Source organism: Xenopus tropicalis, chromosome 3, assembly GCF_000004195.4.
Source record: "Xenopus tropicalis strain Nigerian chromosome 3, UCB_Xtro_10.0, whole genome shotgun sequence".
Lineage (NCBI taxonomy): Eukaryota > Metazoa > Chordata > Amphibia > Anura > Pipidae > Xenopus > Xenopus tropicalis.
This window is the reverse complement of record NC_030679.2, coordinates 53,624,215-53,637,773: the sequence shown is the minus strand read 5'-3', so window position 1 is coordinate 53,637,773 and position 13,559 is coordinate 53,624,215. Positions and strand designations below refer to the sequence as shown.

Genomic DNA, 13,559 nt, shown 5'->3' with positions numbered 1-13,559 from the left:
GTGTTGGGGGCCACCACCCCTTTGGCTGGCCATGTCACTTCCATTCTCATAGCTGTCCAGATGCATACACACTGGAACATGCTTTTGCTAGAGATTGTAATTTGACTAGAATTACTAACAGGTTTTTATTTTTCAACAGGTGCCTACTTAGTGCCATATTTAATCCTTCTTCTGCTAATTGGAATTCCAGTCTTTTTCCTGGAGCTGTCGGTGGGACAGAGAATAAGGCGGGGAAGTATTGGAGTCTGGAACTACATTAGCCCTAAAATGGGCGGAATTGGATTTGCAAGCTGCATTGTAAGCAATAAACTACAGTAGCAGTTATTTTTTGTTACTGTCTAAAAATGCATAAAGTATTACTAAATTAATTCTGCCAGTTTTTGTAACACGGCATGGGTTAGATGTAGTTTAATAAAAAAAATGTTGGTTGATGTATTAAAAACACCATTAAAGGATTTTATCTAAGGCCTGCGATTGGTGCTTTGGCACAAAACAGCCCTGATATGAGAGTATCCAGATAGGTCTGCATATGTATTAATATATATATATGTGCACATACAGTAGAATAAACTGTAGATTTTGTGATTACTGAAGCCTTGGATATTATGCTTGTTAAAGAACTCATTCAGGCCCCTCTTAAAGGCATCAACAGAATCTGCCATCCCAACATCACCCAGCAAGCCATTCCACAACCTCACTGCCCTCACCGTGAAGAATTATCCTCACTGCTTTAAAGTTTGCTAAAGGTCCTTCGAAGCTTTGCAAGCTGAATGGTCCATAAAACATTTTCTTCTGCTTCTGTACATGACATGATGAAACTTACTATAATTGATAATTTTGTGTAATTTTATAACTGATAATTTTGTGTAATTATATGAGCTTATATTCTTATGTCTTGTGCTTTTATTTTACTTTTTTGGTTATGTGTATATATAAAGAATGTTGTATTGCAGATGATAAACTTTTTTCTTTTATTTTGCAGGTTTGTCTGTTTGTGGCACTATACTACAACGTCATTATTGGGTGGAGTCTGTTTTATTTCTCCCAATCCTTTCAGCACCCTTTGCCTTGGGATCAGTGCCCTTTGGTGAAAAATGCTTCAAACACTTGTGAGACAATTTGTATGGAATTACTGTGTACAATAGATAAATATATTTGTGAAATGCTGAAACCTTCAGGAAATATATTTGCTCTATAAGGATATTACTAAATGCTTATGGTTAATATGTCAGTATAATTATATATATAAATATATATAATATACATTAGCAATTTTACATCATATGTACCATACTTGCTCTTTAAAGGGGACATATAGGATAAATGGAAAAACCCTAGTTTTGTAGGCAATTATGAATAATATACGGTGCTGGTTTCCCTTTGGGCTAAACATTAATCCTATCTGTAACAATGGCCTCTTTATTGGAGCTCCCTATAGATCCTATTTCTTCTCTGTCCGAGTTTGAAATGGAGAGTGGGCGTGTCCTAACCGTCCCTGCCAGAAGCACAGTAGGAGGGGGAGAGCCAATCACAGCCCTGAAGTCACACCAGCAAGGACAGGCTTCAGTTCCCTATCAGGTCAGCCTAGCTGCTGATTGGTTCCTATTCTACAGTGCAGTGTACTCAGGGCCGCCGGCTCCCCTACACATCCAGAGAATTAAGCCAGCAGGAAGTGGAACTGATGGGCGGGACTAATGGGGTTTTGGGGGAATTTCTCAATAAATCAGTCTGAAACACAACTTTTTTAAGCACAATCCTTCTATATCTAGAGGAGTATAATTAACTGGTACATTCTTAATTTTTATAGGATATGTCTCCTTTAAGTAACACTGATGGCTGAAATATTGTATTATCCAGTCACATATGTTTTGTCCTGCTGATTTCCATTTAAATATATTTCAGTTGTGGAGCCTGAATGTGAGAAAAGCTCTGCTACTACCTATTACTGGTACAGAGAAGCACTGAATATTTCCAACTCAATCACAGAAGGGGGTGGGCTGAACTGGAAGATGACACTTTGCTTGCTTGCTGCTTGGATTTTGGTTTGTCTTGCTATGATCAAGGGCATCCAGTCTTCAGGGAAAGTGAGTATGATATAATCTTAAATATTTAAATATAAAGGTCTTATTTGTGCTGCCTTGTTTCCACTGCATTTATATCATTGCAACATCAATATCTGGGTACAGGGATCAACACCAGAATGTAACTTGGCTCCAGGCCAGAAAATTGCTCCACTGTTGTCTAAGAAAATCTAAGCTTCATTTAACTAAGCATGATTATCTTGAGCACAACCCAGGCTGCAAATATATTTTCTTTACCTAGTGCACATTTTTCTGCTGTGTCAGGTATTTACTATTTAACAATGTATAAGATATTAGCAGTAGAACTAACCAAGCAGTTTCCAGGACCTGGGAGACTGGAATATAAATCATAATCAGAAAGTTCAGTCTTAAAATCAGCAGCATTGTTACTAAATCAGCACTGCTATGTTTTGCCTAAAATTTTAACTTGTTTTGTCATCCAGAGCTGGAGGGATCATTTTAACTGGATTCCAGGTGGTCTTCTAAAATATCAGTATAATGAACAAATAACCATTTATAGGTTCTGCCATCTATATTACAAACAAGATAACTACGATCTCTTTCTGATAGGTTATGTACTTCAGTTCTCTGTTCCCATATGTGGTACTTACATGTTTCCTTGTACGGGCACTGCTTTTAAATGGATCAGTTGATGGAATTCGCCACATGTTTACACCAAAGGTAGGCAATCATTAATCAAGTCACAATTCTGTAAACAAGTATAGGTCATTTAAATGTGCTTTTCTTGGTTCTTAAACAAAAGTTAGATATTTTACCCCTTTGAGGCACTTTGGGCAATATCTATTTGGCTGGCAAGGGAACTAAAATCTTGGAAACATACAGCAACTTCATCTTGTAGTGCTCAGTTTGATTTAACAAAGTAGCCTTCTCTGGTGTAACATTACACATTGGTGTCTAATGTTACACAGTTACATATACATACAGTTACATATATCCACCTTCTGTGCATATTTTAATATTTGGCACTAGGTTAACCAAAATGGAATTCAACCTGTGGTATTTAGCGGCCACCATACCCTCATGTTTTCCAGTAAAACTGTACTAATACAGGGGAGTATATATACAAGCATAGGAACATAGGCCAGCTGTTCTTGTTACATACAAAGGGAGGTAGAAGGGATTGTTTTGATTTGTGTTTTGTTTGTGGCAAAATGTCCAAAAATCAGTCAATATGCCAAAAAACCAAGGTCAAGACATTTATATCTCAATGCAATATTTGATTTATTATCTTAGGATCTTAGTATTACTGTTATATAAAGGGGAATTTTTTTTTTATGATTGCAATTTACTTGCAAACATCAGAAAGATGTAGGTTAACCTCAACAAAACTTATTCAGATCCGCTGGACTTAAATAAAAAAAGTTTACTGACATAAAAAGGAACTTAGCATGCAGCAAACAATTTAGCAACAGGATTTCGCTTCCCACAAACTTGTAACATTTTTTATTTCCGAGAAACACATCATGGCCACGTGATATCATTTGTGCTGAATGGAAGAGCATTAAGTGAAAGCAGGAAGTAGAGTACAATATGCAGATTACACCATAACGACCCAAAGAGAAGTTGATGTTGGATATGTTACTCATTTAGATGCATGTTCTACTAGTGGATGTACAAAGTTGTACTAAAGGAACTTTTTTAGCTTAAAAATGGATTGATCGCCATCTAGTGGCCACCATCAATATTGCTGTTTCGTAATTTGTGATAATAAACATTAGTAATAACGTTTTATTTGTAAAGGAAGCTAAATGCTATTATTCTCTTTTATAGAACCAACAAAAATTATAGAAGGCTTTACAGTGAATGATTAATCATTCACTTAGTCAATGCAACAGTGAAGCTTCCCTGCTTCGGGCAAAGACTCTGGGTCAAGTAATTCTACATGCACTTGCGCTGATGCTGTTTGGCCTTTTATGTGCCAACCGCAAATTCCAGCATGCTTGGAGAATTCAGTGGGCTGTTGTTGTTTTGAATAACTGACAGCATGCATTAAGATAAAACAAAATCATGTGCAAAAAAAAAAAATGTTTTCCATGCAAACAGAGTAGCACAGAGTTCCCTTGTTAATAATGCAGAGGAAAGCATATCAGTTCAGGAGAAGCAATTTACATTAAATCTTGGAAACAAGTCATGGACTAAAATGGTCCATTGTGCCATTTTGGTAAGGGCCCTAATGTCTTAGACAAGAATGTTTTAAAGTCACAAAACAATGCTAAATACAGACAGCAAGAGCAAGTGGCATTTAAGGGAAAAAGTATCAAAGTTGTGGCAAAATGTGTATATGTAAAAGGATAAAGATGCATGAAACAGACATTCTTAAATTACTTATTTTCTTAAATGTACATTTACATTATTCTATTTCACCTATCAAAAGTTTATAGGCAGCACGGTGAACAGAAGTTCTAAGGCAAAAAAAGCCTAAACCTAAACTATTCCTAAAGAATAGTGCAGTTCTATTTAGACCTCAAACACCTTGAAGAACCAGAAAGAATTGAGAAATGTGCTACCCAAGGTTGGAGTGTTCCCTATTGGAGCAGGGGGTAACCCATCTATTTTAATAGTCATTTGCTCCTTCTAATAACTAATAAATAGTTTTAGTAAAATATCTGGTGCAGGGTTTTGCTGTAAAGTGGTAGTAGAAGTGATGATGCTCAGTTTGGAGACCATAGTAGTCATGGTGCTTGCCATAGTAGTCATGGGATGCATATGCCAGCACTGTGCAGGGAATATTATATTTAGAGATGGGTTTCATCAGAACTTGGAATGTACTTTAAATTTATGAAGTAAGCTAGTAAAGCTCCCTTGTTGGACGGAGGGACCTGAAAAGTCAGTTACCAGTCATATACTGGAATCAATTTTATTGAGAAAATTTGTTGAAAAAGTAAAAGTTGCTGACGAGTTGAGATTAAGTTTGTATATTTGGTTTCAGCTTGAAATAATGCTTGAGCCCAAAGTCTGGCGAGAAGCTGCCACTCAGGTGTTCTTTGCGCTTGGCCTGGGATTCGGAGGAGTCATTGCCTTTTCAAGCTACAACAAAAGGGACAACAACTGTCATTTTGATGCTGTCCTGGTGTCCTTTATTAACTTTTTCACCTCTGTCCTGGCAACACTAGTGGTGTTTGCCGTGTTAGGATTCAAGGCAAATATTATGAACGAGAACTGCATTTCCAAGTAAGATGCTAATACTTTTTTCTTGTGTTAAGGAACGTTCCCCGCAAAGCCACTAATTACTGATTTGCTTTGTTTCAGAAACACAGTCAAGATTGTGAAATATTTAGAAGCTGGCAATCTCAGCTGGAGTAATGTTCCACATCATGTCAATTTCTCAAGTATGTCAGCACAGGACTATAACCTGGTCTATTACATATTTCAGAAAATAAAAGAAGAAGAATTTGACAGCCTAGGGCTGGACTCCTGTCAGATAGAAGATGAGCTTAACAAGGTAACCTTCACATTTTCATTACAGTACAGGAAACAGCAGCACTAATTTGCCTGCTTGTGCCAAGCATTTGGCCCTCTTGCGCTAAGGTAACAAGGCTGGTTACAGCGAGAGTCTTACTTTGTTCTCTAGCTAGTGCTACAAAACAGAGTGGTGCAAAATCACCCCTTAGTGCTGTATTTGCATCTTGCACTAAATCTGCTGTGTCTTGTGTCTGTTATTGCTTCCTAACTTGTGTGTGTCTGAATGACTTGCAAAATAGGGGTGTCTAGCCTAGCCTAGCCTGCCTCTTATGAATAGAGCACTGGCAATCACAGCAGTAGGTTTTCAGGAGAAGCACCATATTAACCATATTAAATTTGTTCTATAGAGTAAAATGTTGCTATGGTTGTAATGTAGTTCTAGTCAACCAATGCAAATGTACCGGTTTGTTTAAATGCAGTTATTTTATTACTGAAACAGCCACCACAATGATTCATTTGTTTCAAATAAGCAGTGGGTTTTGAGTGTTGTTATAGTATCAGATTCTCTTTTATGTGCAACCATCACAACTGATTGCATGAAGGAGAAGTTTGGATTTTTCCAAGATATAATTCATTTAATTCACATTAGTGCTAAGGTGTTTGCAGTTTCAAAGTCACTTTAACCTCTACACCCAGATACCAGCCAGTATAGATGACTGTGTGGTCTCAGGCCAGAAGAAATAGGCTGCCTCTTATATATGCCATAGACAGTCACTATTTAGTGGGCTGGTGGGTAGTAATGAGTAAATCTGTCCCTGAAAAATTCATGAAACGAATTTGTTGCACGATTTTTTGTCGCCCGTGTCTTTTTTGACGCCTGCATCTTTATTTTGTCGCCAAGCTTTTTTTTTTTACACGACCGCACCCAATTTGACGCGCAACTAATTTTTCCACTGGGAATTTTCACGGAAGTTATGCAAAACAATTCGCCAATGCCGAAATTTGCTGTGAATCCATGCCTGGTGGAAAAATTTGCTCATCACTACTGGTGGGGGCTGTATGAGCCTCTGTGTACATAAAATACCAGGGCCTATTTTGTATCCCAGTGCAGACCATATTTGTAGGTGTTAAAAGGAATGGGTAACAACTACATGAGTCAATCAGGGACTTAAAATACTGTAATTTATATTTATTAGTCAAAAGGAAAATTGTCATAAATTAAGAAAATGAACATTATTGCGTGAGTATTTTTGGGTGTTAACACACTTTTAATTTCTCCTTGTCTTTCAGTCAGTCCAAGGGACTGGGTTGGCTTTTATTGCCTTCACTGAAGCTATGACACATTTTCCTGCTTCTCCTTTTTGGTCAGTGATGTTTTTTCTCATGTTAGTGAACTTGGGCCTTGGCAGCATGTTTGGAACTATTGAAGGCATTATAACTCCCATTGTTGATACATTTAAAGTACGGAAGGAACCACTCACTGGTAAGCTCGTATTATAAATTGTTAACGCGTTATATTTGCATAGTGTTGTATCTTAGGACATAGGCTGTGTTTTGTAAGAAGACACTGAGTTATTTAGCTATTTATGTACCCATATTAATTCAATTATATCATATTTTTCCATTTAACAACAATTAGAGAAACATTAAAGCCATCTTTTTTTGCCATGCAACAAATCCTGAATAGTGAACCATCTATAACTAGTATATTCATATTAAAGGAAAATTCCAGCAAAAAATATTAAAAAAATGTTGTCTCCTATTATCTAGGGCTTTAAAAGCACCTGATATTTAGGGTTTGGTACTCAAATTCTAAAGATTTAGTCCAGAACCCAATCCTTGGGATTCGGTACTTCCCTAAATGAACAGGGATAAGCAAACTACTGCAAAATACGTTATAAAAAAAATGTTTTTTTTGTTTTGTCTTTTTCTTTTTTTTATTCCAGTTGGATGCTGCCTGCTTGCATTCTGCATTGGCCTACTCTTTGTACAGAGGTCAGGAAATTACTTTGTTACGATGTTTGATGACTATTCTGCTACATTACCACTGCTGATTGTGGTCATTTTAGAGAATGTTGCAATTGCTTGGGTATATGGCATAGACAAGTAAGTACTGGGAATTTTATTCAACTCACCTTTCTAATTGTCTAAACTAGTTCTTTTTAACAGATGATTTCAGAGGACATTATTGACAGCTTGACATACAAAGCTTTATAAAGATGCCATTTTACACCTAGTTTTTACTACCATTCCATTTACATGACTTAACAAATAGGCCCATTAGTATCACATTCCTTACCATTTTATGTAGCCCTAACTCCTTTAATACATTTTAATTTAGATGTATATTTAATGAATAATGGGCCTTAATGATCAAGTGGTCATACTGACTGAATAATCTAGCAAAGCCCAGACAACTACTTTATATCAGTGTCTTTACTTCATTCTCTTTCAGATTCATGGATGATTTAAAGGACATGCTAGGTTTTACCCCATACAAATACTATTACTATATGTGGAAATACATCTCTCCTGTCTTGTTAACTATTCTTCTTATGGCAAGTATAGTTCAGATGGGATTCAGTCCGCCAGGCTACTATGCATGGATTGCAGAAAAGGTATTGCTATGTCTTTGAGGTATAGATTTAAACATTTTCATGATAATAGTTATGGTTCATTTAAAGTTGTAACTTTAATTTTATGGTGCTTATTTACTAAGATTCACATAATTCTCTGGATCTAAGCAACTTTTCAAAATAAAATTAATGATAAATGATTTGTATGTGATAGCAACTGAAAGAAGTACATGGAAGAGGTTTAAAATACATCTTGAATTTTGCTTATATTGAAAATAATATTTGCACTTTTGGGAAAAAAGATTTATTTGCTGGAATATTGTGCAAAGGTCAATTTGAATTTGTAAATAGGTCCCATGGGGCAGATTTTTGCCTTGGAGAGTTTGCAAACTACAACTTGTAACTCAATTCTTAATACTGATTGGTTATAATAGGTTACCAGACCAAAAACAAATGTACTTTATCTTATTATGTATTACATATTATTTGGCTTTAAAGGGGAATGAATCACTTTTACAGATACAGGTATAGAACCTGTTTTATCGAATGCTCAGGACCTAGGGTTGTCTAGATAAGGGATCTTTCCATAATTTGGATCCCCATACCTTAAGTCTACTAAAAATAATTTAAATGTTAAATACTGCCAGTAGTTTTGCCATCAGTTAGAGCTAATTATATCTTTGTTGGGTTCAAGTACATATACTTTTTATTATTACAGAGGAAAAGAGAATCATTTTTAAAAATGCACTCACCTATTATCATTATATACAGAACATAAAGACATTCTGTACCTTAAGCTACCAAGCAATGCCCTCCCCTTTAAGTTAAACAGGGATTGTTTGACCATTTATTGTAATATACTTCAAGATGGTAGATTACTTTATTTATATAATTCAGTATTTTGGTGGAGCATAAAATGTTGCACTTTGTAGATTCATACCTTTGAACTGCAGCAAATGCCTCTATTATATTCATTAGAAAATCTAAGCTTCCTGATAGTAATGGGTCTATACTATACAAGCATTCCAGACCTATTCTTTAAATATAAAATCTAAGCCCTTGCATTCACCCCAGCCCAGGGACAGTAGATGCTCTACACTTAGGGGCTGATTTACTAACCCACGAATCCGACACTAATTGGAAAAGTTCCGACTTGAAAACGAACATTTTGCGACTTTTTCGTATGTTTTGCGATTTTTTCGGATTCTTTACGAATTTTTCGTTACCAATACGATTTTTGCGTAAAAACGCGAGTTTTTCGTATCCATTACGAAAGTTGCGTAAAAAGTTGCGCATTTTTCGTAGCGTTAAAACTTACGCGAAAAGTTGCGCATTTTTCGTAGCGCAACTTTTCGCGTAAGTTTTAACGCAATCGGACTCATTTCGACCCGTTCGTGGGTAAGTAAATCAGCCCCTTAGGATACAGCTATCACACTTGGGGCTTGCTCTTTGCTTTGTCCTCCAGCGGAGACAGCTGCATGCTTTGTGCAGCAGCTAGATGGGAAAAATGTTGGAAAGCTTAAACCTTTTGAAAAGCAACACCACAGGGAAGGGATACACAATCCTATAAAAAGAGCAATTCGCAAATATACCGCCTAAAAATGCACTGCTATTTTAGTTTATTTTTAATGTCTAAACTTGCCACATTTTATTTGCTTTCATTCTAGGCCAGTGAAGAACGTATAAGTTACCCTCCATGGGGCCTTGCTGTCTGTATATCACTTATCGTGTTTGCATTGTTGCCTGTGCCAGTAGTGTTCATCGTCCGTACTTGCAACCTCATTGATGATAGCACTGGAAGCCTGGCATCGGTGTCCTATAAAAGAGGAAAAATGATCAAAGAAACATCAAACCTTGAAGATGACGCAAGCTTAATCCATGAGAAGATTCAAAGCGAAATGCCGTCTCCTAATATTGGAAGTAGTATTTATCGAAAGCAAAGCGGATCCCCAACTTTAAAAGTGGATACTGCTCCAAATGGACGTTACGGCATTGGGTACCTAATGGCAGATATGCCGGACATGCCTGAATCAGACTTGTAGTTGACTCAACAAAAAGTACTTTGTATTTGGTACTGCACATTTATTCTTCTTAAAAGGAGAGGTTGGCTTTAATGGAATCAAAGTTGTTAAATGTTCTTGGAATTAATAATACATTGTTTGAAGGAGAGGTTTAGACTCTACAATCCTCTCCTGGGCTGTTACTAGGCCTGAGGTGTACAGGATAAAGCTCTTGTTCTTAGTTCTTTTTAGGACCTCTACTACTTTGTGTCTTACCTCTCTGTGCCTAACTTTGTCCCAGTATTGGTTTCTTTTTCTAAAACAATAATTCAGCATACAAGCTCTTTTTACTGTCTTACATTTATGCATATGATCAATCTGATGTAAGAACAGCGAGTACTGTAAGTAAAAGCACTTATTATCACCAATGAACCCGTAACACACACCAAATGCAAGTGCAGTATTAACAGGGTAGTCAGGTCCTGCATATACATACTCATCAAGCCATAATTTATTTTTTGAACTTTAATCCTGAGTTGTTGTGATTTAGCATCTTAGAAAAGTATGAATCTGTCTGAGGAAATCAGGGATTTTTTTATTCTGCCAATTCAAATGTTTTGACATACATAAGCCCATTTCATGTATCTTCATCTGAGGATATATGGAGGCAGAGGGAGGTCACTTGACATTTTGAGGGAGCTTTATTAAAATGTAAACTGGGTAAACTTAATTTATTCTTAATAAGTTTTAAGAAATTGGCATGTTTATCACAGCATTCCCTGCTTTGACAGATGTGTAATTTGGTCCGAATATTTTTGACAGCTTTGAGGAGTTCTTCTAAATTCATTCTATGCTACGGTGTGTTAGAGCTGCTGTATGTGGCAGCGCTGAGCTTTAACACCATACAGAACCAGTAAGCCCAAATGTTAACGAGCCTTGCATTAAAACACACATTGCAAATTGTGTTTCTCAACTGAAATTCATATTTTGAATTATTAACTATAGGTATTGTTACTGTTCAGTTAAGGAAATACCTTTCATAAATCAGCTCCTGTGTTCATTTTTGTATTTACATTTGATGCCACATTTGGCTTGGCCGTGCCAGTGATCCCTGCCCTACTAAATTGGCATATGCCAGGAAAGTCTTTGTGCATTGCTGACTGCCTAGAAGTGTGTTTACCCCTCACCTCCATTGCCAGATTTAGACAAAATTGTCCAGTGGTGGCCAGGGGAGATGAATTGCATTTTTTTTCTATATAGGCATCCATAGGCCACTGTCCTAAAGCCCTAGACACGTGCCCTTGGGTGCTTGTATAGAAAATACAGCTTATTAGTGAACACTACCCAGATGAGCAACTGTACAATCTGCTTGCTGGTTCACATTCCATGTTGTCAGATAAAACAAAAAGTATTTTAAAGGCTCTGTGACTTTTTTTTCTGTACAAAGTTTCTTGAATGTATCAAAGTATTGTACTATAACGAAGAGAGCACTGATGGAAATATTTTGCACAGCCACAGAGAATGTACTGCTGGTAAATTTCATACTGTTAACTGAATTGACCAATTGAAACATTGCACTTGAGAAAAAAAAAAAAGACAGCATAAAATGTATTTTAGGGACTACTGGGACTCTTTTATTCCCCTCCTGACATATTAATTTATGTTTCAAAACCAAAAACGGTTAATAACATTAAGTAAAGTAAGGCAATTAGTTCTCCTTTTTTGGAAGCAAATACAGGTGCAAAAATATATATATATTTATATATATATTTTTTTTAATGTTCAGGGTTGCTGATATGAGTCCTGATATTATCGAACAGCAGTGCTGGCAAGGGAAACAGTGTAAAATGCGTGACTTTCCCCACCACAGATTTATGTGAGACACTATATGACCTGCCCCGTTCACCGGCCTCACCCAGTACCTGAGGAGGTGCAGCTCTAATGGGTGGTGGGATGGGTTGACCATGAGTGTTGTTGGGAACAGCCAGTTTGCAGGTTGCTGATAATCAGTTACATGGCCATTCAGTTGCTGACAGCCAGGAACCTGGAAACTGCATGATGTGCAGCTGTCCTACAGCGTGCGTGCAGATTAAAAAAGTGAAGAAAAGCATGATAGCGATGCTTTAATTGCATGAAATGACCGATCTGAACCTGTATATTCTTACCTTCATTTGCCTCATTTCTTCAATAATCTTTCTTTATCTTTGTCTTTCTACTTTCTATTTCATTAAGCAAACTCCATTATATGTATTATGAATTATGCCTTCCTTCTAGCAACCCTGTATTAACACTCCATTTATTAAAATCTGTCTCAGATTTTATTATTTTACTAACCTGTATGAGTAATTCAATATTAATTTCTCCATGTTGCTAATGTATAGTATATAATGTTATAGACTGTACTTATTTTATTAACACTGATAATTCATTTGCGGTTAGCTGAGTAAGATAAATCAGTGTGCTTAATATTTTCTTATGGATTAGCTCTATAAATGATTTTTAACCAGAAGAAATATAGCACTTAAAGGCTGTGGGTACAAATATATTGCCCATCTGTGGATGTATAGTATGACCTAAAACTGTATATTTCAGTAAGAAATGTGTTTAGTTGCAAGATAATGCTGGCTTATGTATGAAGGGGTACAAGTGTTGGCGTACTTATGGGCACCAGTGTTCATTAGCGCTAGTTTAATCGTTGTTAGTCCAACACTCCCAAGACGCACAAGGAAGTCCTGTGCTAAAGCCCTGCCTCGATCAGATTGTAGGTACAGGGTTTCTGATGTGCCTCGTGCCCACCAGTGATCCATCTAGAACCTTATGGATAGCACACTAGGAAAGGGCCATGCATGTGGACAGCAATGAGCCACCCACATGCTGCCAAAGTCATGGTGGGTGCATCTTGCCCCACTTGCTAGCAATTATAGCTAATAGAAAAATACACATTTGTAGTTTTTAATGTTGCTTCTTTAACACAATTATTGGTTGATATTTATTGTAGCTACATCATGTACAACATGCAGTATATTTATAGATTCCCCAGTACTGTAAATATGTATATAACTACCTTGCTTTAAAGAGTCAAAGCTTAGCAACTCTTTCTCAAAATGATGCACATGCATCTCGCTTGTCTCTTTTATCCAAAGAGATTACCTATTTTTCTGCTATTTTGAAAATGTATACACTATGTACATTCATATATGTATAATGCATATACATTTGAAAATGTATACAGTATTACATGCATAAATAAATAAGATCAATACATTTTGGTTTCTTTTTCTTACTATAGCCTCCTGTACACTATAGGGCAAATTGCTGCAAAACATGAACGTAAAAATGAGTACATTTGCCCCTAGCGGTGTCTGTGTAACTTTCTAGCCACTCCCCATAGGCTACAGAGACATATGAGTCAGTGCAGTATGGATGAGGGGTGGGCTGGGGGAGGCTAGTTACCCCCGTCCTATCCCATAACTTGCAAG

At 36.7% G+C, this 13,559-nt stretch overlaps 1 protein-coding gene across 2 annotated transcripts in view; it reads left to right on the top strand.

The window, feature by feature from the left end:
* slc6a15 (solute carrier family 6 (neutral amino acid transporter), member 15) overlaps positions 1–13,345 on the top strand; it is a 32,861-nt gene extending 19,516 nt beyond the window's left edge. For both annotated transcript variants that reach the window (XM_004912910.4, XM_002931622.5), the window contains exons 3-12: positions 140–297; positions 983–1,109; positions 1,903–2,084; positions 2,652–2,762; positions 5,032–5,273; positions 5,352–5,544; positions 6,795–6,987; positions 7,451–7,610; positions 7,960–8,122; positions 9,748–13,345. In XM_004912910.4, coding sequence (XP_004912967.1) covers positions 140–297; positions 983–1,109; positions 1,903–2,084; positions 2,652–2,762; positions 5,032–5,273; positions 5,352–5,544; positions 6,795–6,987; positions 7,451–7,610; positions 7,960–8,122; positions 9,748–10,122 — 1,904 coding nt within the window. In that variant the 3' untranslated portion in view covers positions 10,123–13,345. The remainder of the gene's footprint in view (positions 1–139; positions 298–982; positions 1,110–1,902; positions 2,085–2,651; positions 2,763–5,031; positions 5,274–5,351; positions 5,545–6,794; positions 6,988–7,450; positions 7,611–7,959; positions 8,123–9,747) is intronic.
* The last annotated feature ends 214 nt before the right edge of the window (positions 13,346–13,559 follow it).